Genomic DNA, 15384 nt, shown 5'->3' with positions numbered 1-15384 from the left:
CTGTTCCTTTCCTTTCCAGCTTCAAGATCACTCTGAGAAGTGCTAACAAATTAGGAGCTTCTTGAAATTCGCTGAACATGAAGAAGCAAATATACTCAATTCAGTTACTGGTTTAATGCAGATCAAGATAATATTTTCACCTCATTCCCAAAGGCCCCTAAAGGGATAGTGCAATTCCATGATGGCATCCATACAGATAAAACGTAGTATAACTGCATTATTTGGAAACTACTGCAAGCTACTTCTCTTTTCCCTTTCATTTTAAAACATTTTGAAGACACTAATGCTGCGGGGACGGAGTCTTAACATCTGAGCACTGGAAAATTTTTTCTTAGTTGTCTGTTCTTCCAGAATATTAGTGAGAACTGTGGTTTTGTTTCAGGGAAATCAAAAGTTGGAAGAACCTGTAGAAGGTTTAGAAAGACCTGTCAGGGGCATAAAATGGTTATTTACCTTCCTGAAATTCTTGTGTTTTATGGAAGAAATTAGTAGGTAATTTCTTTTAAACCAAGGTTTTGGTTGGGCAGGACCAGATTTGTTCAGATCTAGGTGTTATTGCTCAGACTTTCGTTAGAGAATGTAAGCTGGATATGTGACAGCTGGACAAAACTGCAGCAGCCTTTGATTCTCTTGTTATACCATCAGCTGGCTGCTTGCATGGTGGGGTCTTGTTTGCAGACCAGTTGCACATTCTGTTTCATTGAGGGCTAAGTCAGTACCTCAGCAGTGAGAAAAGATGAAGGATATATGAACCACTCCTTGGGATCTCTCTAAGTGTCACATACCCTTGAGCACAAATTCTCCTCAGGAGCTGAGGACACTTTGATTACTTATTTATATATTTAGGTAGATATAAAACCAGAAAAACGTTAACTTCCAGTTGCAGATATAGAAAATGCCCTTCCAAAAGATCAAGAGGGTTGGATTTGGTATGCTGGTTGTTTTCACAGCCTTCATGACAGCTCCTTATCCTGGTATCCATCCCCATTCTCATACTTGGGCATCTGCTAAAGGTTTAAGTGAAGAGTTCCATTTTCTCTTGCAACAAAAGAGTATCGTTTTTGTGGAGGTGAAGGGGGCATTATGATTGTTGCTCACACTTTTTTTTTAAATTCTGAGATGAGATTTCTTTTGGTACAGCCATCTCTTTAACCTCGGTGTACACTGCCTCTGCTTAGAAAACAGTGTTAGCATCACAACTCTTCAAAACAGATACCTTTTAGACTGTAATAGATGTCCCCCAGAAACTGGAAATGGGAAATGAGTTGGATTTTCTGTGTCTTGGAACTGTTGACCCATGCTTTAGATCAATGCAGGCTCTGGCTGAGTCTTCCTCTTTTTTCTTTTTCCCATTTAGCCTGGAATACTGAACAGCTAACCCAGCTTACTAGTCACGTTTCTATAGCTCCTTTCAGAGAGCCACACAACACTGCCAGCTGTCTACCTGCTGTAAAAGCAAAACCCCACCATTCCTAAAGTAGATGCACATAATATGGTAATGTAACCAGCTATCATGAACAGGAAAGTGAACAAAGCCCAGTTAGTGTTACTGTTCTTGCTTCTCAGTATGTACACCTGCTGAGTCACATTTAACTTTCCTCTGTGATATAGCAAATTAAGTACTTAACATTTTTTTCCCTAGGTGCTTTGCATAAAGCAGTACAAAGCTTGTTCAGGTTTTCTGGTTAACAGGATACTACTCTGAGAGCACCTCTTGTGCTCTTCAGGACTGAGTAGCCCACACATCTTGCCGCAGATGTGGGGCTTGTCTGTCTCAAAGGAAGAGAATTTCAGAGGGCTCTTTGAAGGACTGTGCTGATAAGGAGGCTGACATCCCTATCTTGAGTTGAAATGTACCTTGTTGTTTTAGCTTTTAACCCAGTAGTCTGCACTGCCTAAAATGCCTGAATTACTGGGAAGGTTAGTATCCTCTGCTGTCTTTTCCCTGACAGGTTGATTGCTCAGTCTAAACTTGAGACTGTTGGATTCCCTTCTTAAAGTAGCTGTCCACCAAACTTTGTATTAATCAGAATCAGTAAATATGAGCATACTGTGCATAAAGCACATGAAAACTGTTTTAAAACAACTGTTTCTGCAGTTGTTTTAAAAACCCCAGAGCTTTGCCATATGACTTGTGCCAGGTAGTGTTCTCACGCTGGCTTACTTAGGGGGAACACCTTCACTTTTTTCAGTCTTGCATAGCAGAGAATGAGGGTTGCTCAGTGCAATGTTGCATGCAAATGCAGAGACCACCCGCTGTTTCTAAGCACAGGGAATTAAAATCATTTGTAACCAGGAGAGATTTTGGATGAAGTTTCCTAGAAATGTAGTAGGAACCAAAATAAGAGTCCCTAGTACAGGTCAACCAATTCAGCTTTTGGAATCAGCATAGCGTAGGAGTTCCTAATCCCTCTGGTGGTAGTGGTCTGCCTTCTAATTTTAGTCTCTTTCAGTTTACTTGTAAAGCACAATAGACCAGTGGAAAAAATCTGCATTTTAAAAAAGTTTTTGAAGAGCAGGCATGAGTCATACCTGTCCCTGCAGGCCATTAAAAAGCTGCCAACAGTTAGCTGGGAAGAAGTGTATTTAAACGGTGTTCATGCCAATTTAAATCACTTTATTCAAAAGCATGAATGAGGTTGTAGTATTCCATTAAGACTGTTGTTATCAAATTTTAAAGAGGAACTATATTTACACAAGCAGCAAATGAATTCTTCCCAGAATTTTCTTTTTAATCAAACATTCCTAAACATTGTCTGTGATTTTACAAGGGACAAAAGTGAACATTGTACAATCTTGTCCCAGTGGGGAAATTCAGCTCTGTTTAAATAACTGCACAGAAATTGAAATTTAGGTTCATCAGTGAATGATCTGATCAGTGGCTCGTAGCATATTTTGTTGAAGGTAGGTAGCAAAATGGGGATTCAGGACTGGCCAGTTTTCAAGGCACAAGTTTGTTCTGTGTCTGAAATTAGACTAAAAGGGAAGAGTCCTCATGATGTGTGAAGCTTGTGTCGAAGGTTAAATTAAAAGGGACCTAACTAATGCTAGTCTGCACTTTGATTTTTTGCCAACTTTCTGATCAAAAAAAATGAGACTTCTGCTAAATACCAGACTGCAGGCTGGTGCTCTCATCCTCCTCCCTCCTGCTTCCCTTTCCCACTTCCATTCAGTCTCTCCCTGACACATCAGCAGGCCTGTGACATACAGCAGGATATTTTTCCATTTCTGTGAGAAAGATTGGCATACATAAACCAGTTTGGCACTGATTGAATATTAGAGATGGAGTATGATAATAAAAGGAAAATGGTAAAAAAATCCCTAGAGATTTGTCAGAACATTGCTGGCATTGCTTAAGCAATATTATAGCTAATAACAAGCTTTAGTAGTTGCTTTCAGCAAAATAAAAGGAATAGGAACTAGGACATATATTTGCACAGGCTTTATTACAGAATTTTAAATCTCTCTTCCAATGTGCTAATTTCAAATAATAATTTGCAATATTCTGTATTTTTTTCCTCTTTATTTTAAAATAGTTTTAAGATACTTCCCTGTACAACCAACCACATTGGTGACATGGACTATTCCTTGGCATTTAATTCGTAAATCAGTAACATTAGATGGACTGCATTTCCTCAAATAATTGGATTTGTGAAATGCTGAGTCTCCATAAACTTTCAAACTTCAAAACCATGGTTGCCATCTAATTTTGTGGTTACAAGTGAATGAAACAGCAAACAAAAAAATTTTGAAACCTTTAATTTACTCCATCCAGTCTATAAATAAAACTTCAAAACCCAGGAGTTTCGTTAACTGTCTTGCTATTTAACCCACAGTGAATGGACTGGTTTAGGGAGCACATCAGTTCCATTAGACTGATCTGGCAGTTGAGAAGTTTTTAGAGAAATGGTTAAATATGTGATGTCTGAGGTTATGTGAATGTTGCAACATGCAGTTTTCCTTGAGGGTAGAAACAGGGTTTTTTAAATTCAAGTAGAAATATTCTAGTTTTATAAAGGAAGCATAAGCTTTTATTTAAAAAAATGCCTTCCCAAAAGAAGTTTAGACATAACAGTAGACAGGTATGGTAGTTTTCCTTTTTTATGCTTAGTTCTTAGGTTTTCTACAGGTAGCACTGAAAATATCTCTGAAACACTGTGAAATGTGCCACCTATTTCATACTTCTTGAATTCTATGAAACATCTGTTATAAAGAGTTGTGCTGGTAAAGCTAAATTCAGTGTAAAAAAAAATAATAATTATTAGCAATTGTCATCCCTCTCGTCTGGATGAGGGACTGGTTACCTGAAGTTATGCAGTGCTGTGTCTCTTGTAGAGGCAGGCAAGCATGCTGTGTGGTTTCTAGACTGGAAGCACCTGTTCAGGGAAGAGTGTTTTGAGTTGGGGCAGGTTTGCTGGCCTCCTTGCTCTGCCTGTAGCCCATTTTGACATGCAATTGCACAGCATAAGGTTAATGACAGTGGGTTAGCAAGCCTTCAAAGCATCTGGTGTGACCCTGGGATGCCTGGCATTCCTTTCTGCTCTGCAAAGGTTTGGCATCCATCCTCCACTGCAGGAAGAATGTACTCAGGAGAAACCAGCTCACAGGGCTCCCCCAGGCCTCTAGAGAGGGGTGAGTTGTCATGGCAATAAATCATGAGGGCTCATGGAAAAGGAGTAAATCCCCTTCTCTGTGCTCTACCATAGGCATGGCTTGGGTGAGAAAAGGAAGCTGGATCGAGCAAGGTAGAATGTGCAATTTTCCCTTTTATAACCACCACTGCAGCTTGATGCTAGGGCAGAGTGTGTGTCATGGGAAAATGACCATTTTCATGTACCAGAGACACTCTGGGCTGCAAGGACTCTGTGTCCTACTAGTCATAGTGCTGATCAGACTGACCTGACTGACCTGGGACTCACCAAGCATTCTGTAGCCAAAGGCAATGTTGGCAGAACTGCATCTTCCCTCCAGTGGCTGCTTCCAGCTGCTCTGCAGATGTGGGCAAGGATGGCAGAGAAAACACCAAATATCCTCTAGATAACTTGCTGGTGCAGGTATTAGACAAAGCAAAGGAGAAGCATTTCGGGGAGCTGAAGCACCTCAGTGAAAACAGGCTGAGAGAGCTGGGGTTGTTCAGCCTGGAGATGAGAAGGCTCCAGGGAGACATCACTGTGGCCTTTCAGTTCCTCAAGAAGGCTTATAAAAATGAGGGAGAGTCACTTTTTATACAGGCAGGTAATGACAGAACAAGGGGGAACAGTTTTAAACAGTTTTAAACTGAAAGAGGAGAGATTTAAGTTAGATGTTTGGAAGAAATTCTTTACCCAGGGGCTAGGGAGGCACTGAGGGTTGCTCAGAGAGCTTATGGATGCCCCATATCTGGAATTGTTCAAAGCCAGGTTGGATGAGGCCATGAAGAGCCTGATCTAGTGGGTGGCATCAAAGACCACAGTGGGGGAGGTTGGAACTAAATGATCTTGAAGATCACTTCCAACCCAGGCCTTTATATGATTCTGTGTCCTGCAGTCCAGATGTCCCCTCCCTTGGTTGAACATTGTATGGAAAAATGCTTGTCCTGAATTCCAGGGAGGGAGAAAATGTGGTTGAGGATGGGAAGGGAAAGGAAAGGAGTTATAAAGTGGGACAATAAGTCTTGTTGGACTGTGATGTTGTGGAGAGGGCAGGATGGGCCAAACTACTGGGGAAATACTGGGCCAGGATATTGATATAGCAAGCACAGGGCAAGAGAATGGAGGAGGAAAAGATGGAGAGAGCACCTTGGGGATGATGCTTACAGAGAAACAAGGAGGAGGAAAAGATGGAGAGAGCCAGGAAATTCATACATATTCAACAGAACCATCACCTCTGCAAAGCTGAAACTCAAGGATCCTACACTTCTGTTACCAGCAAACTGCCCTGGCACATCACATTTCACCTTCCTCTAGAGCTTTTGCACCAGAGGTGGCATCCTGCTGTTCCTCACTGCAGGTTACCCACAGTGGTGGGGTGTCACCTGGGGGCTCAGGCTGTGTTCCTGCCTGCCTCACTGGACAGGGAGTCAATGCATTGCCACATGATGGGGTGAATTCATTCCCTTGATGCTATAAAATGGATGCCAGGATGCCATGCCTAAAACATTGGAATGTTTGCCTTTGCAAACATGATGCGTGTGCACAGGTGGATAACAATACATAGTAAATCACAAGCTCAAACACTGTTTCCACAGAATCTCTCTTATTTAGTATGTACCATGCACAGGCTATCTTGTTAAGCAGCTCTTTCGTAGTAAAAGCATCTTATTCCTGTCATTTCAAATTCTTTTGAATGCTTGGTTTTGTAACGTTTTCCCCCCTTTAGGTAAAACAGGTAGGAAAAGAGATTTGACATTTTTAATAGTTTTTTCTTAACATTCTTCCTAAATCCTTCTGGCTTAATCTCTAATTCCAGGAATTCTTCTGTCTGTAGCCTCAAGACTCACAACTAACCCCTTCTCATTTTCACGTACCACAAATGACAACAGAAACTATTTTGTAAATAAATCTGTATAGATTATGCCAGATAAACAAGCAGTTCTCTTGGCAATTAAAATAAAGCTATCTCAAAAAAAAAAAAAAAAAGAAAACTTAACAGAAAACAGCAGTAGATACCTGTCCCCCATTTGTATTCAGTGCAAAGGACAGACATTTTTGGTAAGCCTTCCAAGTCCAAACACACATTTCTTTTTCTGTACAAAGGTGATTTGACAACCTGCTTATATTTGAGTGAAAACAGTTTGAACATTGGTGTTCAAAGGCAGAAATGCACACTTCTCCAATTTGGAAACATTCTTGTCAATATAAACAAAAAAACTCAGCTCTCTGGTTGAAATATTGAGAAAAGGAACTGATTCCTATTAATTTATTTTGTAACATGTTTGTCATCTATTGATCAGCAAGGAGGGCTTGTGCTTTGTGTGCCTAAGAACAGTCTGTGCATGTGACTTTATGGACTATTGTCACATGCATAATGTGTGAAATGACTATGATAGGAATATAAAGTACAATTATTTTAAAAAGACCCCAGGCAGTGACTGCTATCCTCCTGTTGAGCCAACAGAACCCCCTGTGCCCAGGTGGCCTCTGGTTGCTGGTGTCGTGTGGCAGCCACTGCCCTTGACCTCAGTGGTGTGTGCGGATATCTGGGAGAAGAGTGGGCCAGGGGAGGGAAGTGGATGGGATGTGTGGTGCCAGCTTCCTCCTCAGTGCAAGGCTGGGAGCCAGAGAGAGGCTTGCAGGGCCACCTGGACTTGCCCAGTGTGTAACAGGCAAGGTCATCACTTCAGGACATTTAGGAATGTCCTTTGGTCTCTGAAGCAACTGCTGCTGTGACTCAGAAGCACAGCCTGGTTCAATGTGAACTTGAGTGATTAGCACAGCTATTACTGCATCTATAAATAGAATTCATCTCACAATATATTAAGTTTAATGATATAATAAATAGATTACAGTTAACTTTAATAGGAGCACAATGAATGGAGATGCAGTTCTTATGAAGATCTGCTGCCATTAGAGATTGTTTTGCAAGATGTATTATATGTAATGCCTTCTAATTCCTTTGAAAAATGAATAAACTTACAATACTCTGTAAAAACAAAACTCAGTAAAGCAACTCATAATGTTCCTGTTGCACAGAAAGCGGTGAAGGATATGAAAGTGCAGGTTGTATTATCAACCTTAACTCTGCTCCTTAGGAATATGCACCCTGAAAAAAATGTTTATTATATGCTAATATTGCTAGTTTTAAAACAAACCACATATTTCTGTGTAGGAAACTTGCATGTGGTTACTGTCACAGGGAATTAAAAGCAACAGGAAGCTTAGCTGCACTGATATTTTGTTTTCATTTATCTTTTTCTTTAACGAGAAGAAAAATGCTTTGGGAAGAAAAATGTTCTGGTTTTGTTGGTTTTATTCAGTGAAATAATATAGAGTTGTAATGAGACAAGCTTCCTGGAGTTACAATGTGACTTGTTTAAAGAAGGCTGGCATTATACCCCCTGCCTGTGGTTCACCTTGTTGTACTTGTTTTGTGGTAAATCTTTGAGTGTCCATTTCCATTTATCTCAGACTGAAGTATATTTTTCCGTGCAAATAAATTGTTCTGGTGATAATACAGTCCTCTGGGTTGGGAGGACAAAGCCCAAACCCCATAGTTCCTTGCCTTCTCACCTAGGGCTGTAGTTTTGCAAGTGTTCAAGGTAAGTGTTCAAGCTCTTCTGAGGTTAAAAAGGAGAGAGTGGGCTGTATCTCTTGCTATGCAGGCACATGTGTGTGTGGCTGTGCAGTGAGGGAGATGAGGAATCTGACCTGGCTGGAAAATAGCCTAGCAAAAAGGTCCCAAGGTCAGTTTCCACTGTAGTTGACCACAGAGCCATACAATGAAGTCTGTGATGGCACCTGAGAAGGTGATGCAAGCATAGAAATGAGTGGCCAAGGGCAGCCACAAGTGCAGGAACTGTTTGTTTTTTTCTTCTTCCCAGTGGCTGTGCTGGCTTAAATGCACATGAAGCTATAGCTGAGAGAGTGGTGCCTCTAGGTGTAAATAATAGGCTTATCCTCTCTGCATGGGACACTCAGGTCATAGTTCCTCATACCTTTTTCTCAGTGGTGTAGCTGGCTCAAGGAGTTTGTGCCCTGCCTGTGAATTGCTCATTTGCTTCTGCTGGCTCAGCTGTTTGTGAAAGCATGGTAGAAATTTAAACTAGCAACTAGTTCTAAAAGAAAGAAAAAAGAAAACCCCAAGGGTAAAAACTTAAACCCATCTCTCTTTACCCTGCATCAGTTAATGAATCTGGTTCACAGGGTGTTTCTACAGATGTTTGTCCTGCAGAAATAAGGGCAAGAGCCATTCAGGGACAGGAATGAGCAGGTGAGCCTGGGACATCTTTAAGCTGGTGTTATCACCAAGGAAGAGTGCATGGATCTGTTCCTTTCATTAATGGGCATATGACAGCTTTGGCTGTACTCCTTTAAAATAACCTAAGCATTGGAGCATATGCTGCAAGTTCTGTGCCCAGCTCCAGGGAACCAGCAAAGAGAACAGGATGTATGACCTTCAGAGGGGAGTTCTGCTCTGCTGGAGACACAGCAATGCCATATTACATTAAGCCTGTCTGTGAAATCTCCCTGCTCTTAAAACATAATTTGAAGTTTATTATAAGCATCCAATGCCGGAGTCTGTTATATACACGTCACGTTTAAATCCTTTTCAAAGCTATTTTTTACAGCCATTAACTAGCACACCTTTTGAATTTATCACAATGCATTTAGAGCTCTATTTTTTTAAAAGCAAGTATTTTAAGAAAGTAGTTTATGGGAAATCTCTGCTATAGATATATACCTTTAAAATGGTATTTGTAACCAAAGTTCACGCTATCCTAATAGGATCAGGATTCATAAATAAATATTAATTGATTTTTTTCAGTTGCTACCGATGCCATTTCCTTCCCTGCAGAAACAAAGCTTAAAGTGTTTTTACAGATTTGTTTGACTACAGTACCTTACTTTGCATGGAAATCACAGATAATCATGTGTGGGAAATTTCATTTTGAAAGCAGTCTTCAAAATGCTTTGCCAAGAAACATTATACAGTTAGTGAAACAGTTTGGTATTACCTATCATACTTCATAATATGTATTCTCCACTCCACTTAAGTAAGCTTTGGAAGGCTTCACGCAACTTAATGTAATGCCTCTCTGGGTCCTTCCTCCCATAATAGAGTTACTGTTGCTTTCACTACTTCCTCCCAAACCTTAAGCTCATCAGTATTATAAAAATATGTCATTTATCATTAAGCTGTTGGTCAGTGCACATTGCAGTGTCCAGAGTTGCTTGTACTACACTTGAACTACACATGATCATAAGTGTAAATTTCTTCCTCAGCTGTATTGAGGCAAACATGCAGGAGTGAACCTTTCTAAGCTTGCTGCCCACATTATAAATAAATTGAGCAGAAATTCCTCTATCTGAGCTGCTTCCAGGGAGCCAAGTTGCTTTTGTTCTTCCCTCATGGCTGTAATGTAGCAGCTGTTGGTCACAAACTGGTGCACCTAAATTCATTTCTCCAGGTCTGTTCTGCAGCTTCAATACTAATGGTATATTGTACACAGTTACACCTGTGTGATAGGTGCATCCTACACTGTGCCTTTGAACTTCCTTAGCCAAATAGACCGGTGAGTGTGCTAAACCTTTGTCTCACCCTGCCCACTGATCTGAAATTTACCCATAAAATACTTCCAGCTCAGCAACTAGGATGCACACTAATAAATCTCAAATCTGCAGCCTGTAGTTCTGCTGGCTAGCCCAAACTAAACTGGGAGAAACCATGAGAACCATGGGATTTCTATGATCCCAGTGGGTCACTTGTTTAATTTCATTATAGTTCAAAAAGAAAAAGATCTAACAATAATAGTAGTGCCTTTTTGTAGTGGAAAGGCCCACCCTGAATTACTTTGAAACATGTTAAACACTTGCTGTCATGTGGAATGTTTTTCTCCTTTTCTGAGACCTTGTACATGTTACACTCTAGCATGTGCCTTTCTCATTGAGTAAATGGGAACTTGGGCTTTTAAATGTAGGTGTCCTAAGAAAAGCTGTAGTTAAATGTCTAAAGCAGATGGCAGAAGTACCTCTCTGTGGGGCCAGATTCTTGCCTGAATGGGAGCATTTGGCAAATTAAATGAAGTATGTAGTTGGATGAATAGGTCGAACACAGAAGACAAAGTGCTGGCTGCTGCAGCTGCCCAAACTAGATTACCGAGCAGAAGGGGAGTGTTTAAAGCCTAAGTGGGTCCAAATTTGAGAAAGGGGAGAACAACTAAGCATGACTGTTCTTCTCAGGTCATCTTCACTGTGTTCAGGGTAAATCTTGCACAGCTAAGGATTTGGCCCCTCCTGCTTAGGATGTTTGATTTCCTGGTTAGAAAAAACCCTGCAATCCTATTAGACAACACACAAAAATCCCTCTGAAATGTTTCTAAAGGAGTCAGTCTGCTAAGCGTCTGCTAAATGTGCAGAGTACACAGAATCCCTTCTGGCACTGTCTTGAATGATGCATTTACCAATATTAATGGAGATACCAAACCATATTGCTCCACAGTTCCTCTTGCACACATTATGCTCCTGACACACATATGTGTGTATGTGAAATGCCAATTAATGTTTTTGCATTCCCTGGTTTAAGCACCAGTGTTTTTTCAAAATGCTGACTGGCCATTACCACAGCCAGACCATCCTGTAGTCTCTCCACTCAAAAATGTTTCTCCAACTAAAAAAAAAACCAACAAAAATGTTGTTTCTTTGGTCTGCTGCACTGTAATCTCCGTTCTTCTGGGGATTATATAGCTCTGCGGGTGATTTCTGTAATTCATTCTAGTCTTTCATTAGAAGTAATAGACAGTCTTAATTACAGCATGCCACATGACAAACTGGTAAAGGTGCTAGAAGTGTTGCCAACAGGAAAAGAATTGGATGCTGTGAATTTTTTTTAATTAAGAGTTGGCAGCACTGACGGGAAATAAGATTGGACTTGTGTCCACTGAAAACTATGTAATTTTGGTGTAGACATTTTTCTAAATGTCATGAATTGTATGTTGTTTGTGGTTTTAAGAACTTGAAAAATTATTGTCAGCTTAAACAAAGCAAGAGCAACCTTTGAAATTACATATATACGAGACAGGGAAAGAAACATGGTAACTTTTGATTTTTCTCTTAACATTGCTTTAAACTGTAGTCTTCCTCAGTGTACCTTAATTTGTGATGAATGTTTACTTTAGACCATTAAGTATTCCTGGATCATTAAGTTACTGTCGTAAATATTATTTCAAATGTTGGTAGAGATGTAAGTGAATGCATCATCTTTGCTACTTGCTGTCAGGCTCTCAAAAGCACCTGCAGGGCTGGGGTCTTATTCTCTCACCTTTGTATTTTCCCAGAAGGCACAGAGTGAAGCTGTGTGACCTCAGTCTTCCCACGTTAGGCAGTTCCACGTCACTTTTGCAAAACCTTAATTAATTTCCTACAAGGGAGAGTGTAGTGCATTCATTACAGAATTTTCTTCTGAGGACAGGGTGGTTCTCAAAGTCAAGGGAGAGAGAGAAAGTCCTTTCTAGACAGGAATTTGGAGTGGGAGTCTAACAGGAGGTGCCCTCAGCCTTTGGTGGAGCATGTTCTCCTCCAATAACTAGGGAGAGCCTAGGCTGTGGTTAGGCATTTTGGGGAAGAGCAAACATCCAACTAGATTCAATGTTGCAATTACCCAGAGACTATCAAACTTGGTTTGAGATAGAGGGAATGTTTCTTTATTTGTGGACATTCAAAAATGGGACCACTACAGAGATAAATACTAAGAAAGTGAGAGCCAGAGCCATAACCATGTGCAATTTTTGTTTTTTGCTCTGAGAAAGGCAGATTGCTAGATGAGAGATGGTCATTGTTCAAATGTCACATCTGTCTGTGATAGCTGTTTCTAAAATTAGGGAAAAACCCAAACCTTTTGTGCAGAATAAATACCTGACATACCAAGTTTTCTACCATTAGCAAATGATTGCTGGGGTTATTACATGGGTCCTGACTGTGGCAAAGTGATTAGTGGTTAAGTCAGTGGGATTTTTTACCATGAGAGAATATCTGCCAATCATGATCAAAAGAGAAGTAATCTGCAATAGTAGTACTCCAAAAGAGAGGAAAATAGTAATTTCTAATTATTATTCAACTCATTGACTGCTTAATTCCGGAGCACATTTTGTTGAAAAGATAAATCTAGCCATGCTGTCAGATTACACTTGTCTTTGGGCTGGGGGAGAGGCTAATCTCTGGGGATTTCCTGGCCATTCCTGTTTCTGTGCTGGAACAAGAGTAGCCATCATCCCCCCTCTGCATCGAGTGCATTCACTGATGGGAGAAGGGGTAGAGATAGCTGCAAGTATCACAGGACATTAGGAAAGCACATATATAAAGTACTTCTAAGTCCTCACACTGATAATGTTTAAATTCTTTCTTACTCTGATGGTTTGAGTATTAATTTTTTTCCTGTGATTATTCAATGTGTATATGCAGCCTGTGGTTTTTTCCCTTCCCTTTTGCATGTGATGTGCAAAGGCAAGCAGTAATAGTCTCCCGGGATATGTACAGCTCTGTTCATATCTGAGGTATGAAGTCAACTCAAGACCATTTTGTTCTCATAAAATATACAGCACTGCAGTTTAGTGGATAATGGCATAAATGCCAAGATTTGATGGGCAGAACCATTTTCACTGGGAGATGAAAAACACTGTGAAGACTCAGTGCTGGACGGGAGATACATAAAACCATAGAGAGACAGAATCTGTGCTGTGGGGGTAGTGATTTCATCTTATCTGGGTGTGCTAACACCTGCCACACTTAGCTATTGCTAAGTAATAATACATATGAGATTTTTTTTAAGTAGTAATGAGGAAGCTAATGGGCTTTACAGAAAGTGCTTCCATTCCTTTAGATGTATGTTCTGTAAAGGTAGAACCTTTTTTGTGCTGCTTTGGGTGATAAAGAAGATAGTTTCCCCTCAGGTCAGTAGGAACGGACTACATGCTTCCTTCTATTTGAGTGAATCGGTCTGGAGGGCTGCTGAGCATCTCCAGTTTCCACTGCACCTGGGGAAAATTACAGGGGAATGCTGCAGCTTCAGATCGTGTTCAGGGTATGCTCTGTTCTGAACTTGGGCAGAAAACTTTGCAGGAGGGAAAAGGAAAAAAAAAGAAAAAGAAAGAAAAATTTCTGAAGCTGAAGTCTCTTGAGTTGTCTGTATAGAAACTAAAAAAAATCAAGCTGCCTAGCTGCTGTGCCGGTTCCAGGTATCTGTCTGAGAGCCCAGCCTATATGTCAGGAACTTCAATGCCCTTGAATCGAGCCGTAAGGGTGAGCCGGACAGATTTGTTGATGTGAACAATGACCAAAAAAGGAGCGTTCTTTAGCAAGTAATTACCAAGGGCTTTCCTTGTGCTTTCCCTGAAATCCAGGTGAGAATCCTGCGTAGGATTTGAAGCCCGAGCTAAGATGGCTTGGTGCCGCCCAAGAGCTGCCTTGTGCGGGAGAGGGGAGCGTGTGTGCGCGTCCAGGCTGTTCCAGGTGCACGGGGAAGGCTCTGCCTGCCTCCCTGCTGGGGAAACCCCGCTCCTGCCGCTGACAGCTCCGCCGCGGCTCTGCTCTGGATTACTAGTTTAATGTGTATTACATAATTGCTGGATTCGGCTCTTTCAACTCCTAAATCTTCAAAAACCGTTTATTCTATTGTCTAGCCAACAGAGGGTATTTCAGCATCTTTTTCCCTGGCAAAACTGTAGTGCATTTCAAATTATTCTAAAATTACCCGCACTTTTGGAGGACTAATTTGCGTCTGTCCACGGAATGCAGTCATGGACGAGTCCAGCCAGGCCCGCCGAGGGCGACGGTATAATTATAATTAGTGGAAACGAGCTTGTTTTGCACCCGCTTGGAAAACCGTGGAGAGAGTGGCACTGAGAGAACAGAGCGAGGGCTGGGGGCAGCCCCTGCCTCGGAGGCGGTGCGGGAGAAGGGGGCGCGTGCGGGGGGCGAAGGTGAAAGGGGGAAATAGCCCCAAAGCGACGCAGCGCTGGGGTATTTTTTTTTTAATTCCTTCCCCTCCGCGCGGGGTGGGGGCGGTTTCCCGCCGGCGGGGCCCGCGGGTCCCTCCCGGCCGCGCATCCCGCAGTGCCGCGCCGCCGCTGCGGAGGCGGGCGGGGAGGGAGGGACGGGGCGGGCGCGGGGGGCGGGCGGAGGCAGGCGGCGGGCAGGGCGGGCAGGGGGAGCCGCGCTCCGCGCAGGCAGGGCAGGGCAGGGCCGGGCCAGCCGGGCCGAGCAGCGCCGCCGCCGCCGCCCGCCGTGCCCGAGCATGTCGGCGCGGGAGGCGGTGACCTACCTGCCGGAGAAGGGGCTGTACTGCCAGCGCCTGCCCGGCCGCCGGGCCCGCGGGGCGCCGCCGCCGCCGCGCAAGGGGAAGCGCGCCGACACCATGGGCTTCTACGGCACCCTCAAGATGATCTTCTACAAAGTGAGTGGCCGCCCCCCCGCCTCGCCTCCCCTCCCCGCGGGTGCGCGGCCGCGGAGGGCGCGGGGGCAGGGAGGGGCGGGCGGGGGCCGCGGCGGCGGCGGTCCGCGGGCGGAGACGTGCCGGCGGCGGGGGCTGCCGCCCGGCCGTAGCTGCAGTCAGTGCGCTGCCGGGGAGCGCTGCCAGCGCTTGGTGGCGGGCGGCGATGCGGAATGCAGTTTGCTGCCCCTTCTTTTGGTTTTTTATATCTATTAATTTTTTTTATATGCTGCAGTCTCGGTTAGTTTGATAAATAAACGTTGT

General features: G+C 42.8%; 1 protein-coding gene across 2 annotated transcripts in view; it reads left to right on the top strand.

Moving 5' to 3' along the window:
* The window catches only part of FBXW7 (F-box and WD repeat domain containing 7), a 177041-nt gene that overhangs the window by 128827 nt on the left and 32830 nt on the right, over positions 1 to 15384 (top strand). Inside the window, exon 1 of one of the 2 annotated variants that reach the window (XM_054633743.2) lies at positions 14813 to 15084. The exons of the other annotated variant lie outside the window; for it this stretch is intronic. Within the exon in view, the coding sequence (XP_054489718.1) occupies positions 14926 to 15084 (159 nt within the window). The 5' untranslated portion in view covers positions 14813 to 14925. Of the gene's footprint in view, positions 1 to 14812; positions 15085 to 15384 lie in introns of those variants that run through there. 2 annotated transcript variants of the gene reach the window in all.

Source organism: Agelaius phoeniceus, chromosome 4 (assembly GCF_051311805.1).
Source record: "Agelaius phoeniceus isolate bAgePho1 chromosome 4, bAgePho1.hap1, whole genome shotgun sequence".
Classification (NCBI taxonomy): Eukaryota; Metazoa; Chordata; class Aves; order Passeriformes; family Icteridae; genus Agelaius; species Agelaius phoeniceus.
The sequence above is the reverse complement of the archived record's forward strand: the minus strand, read 5'-3'. Positions and strand labels throughout refer to the sequence as shown.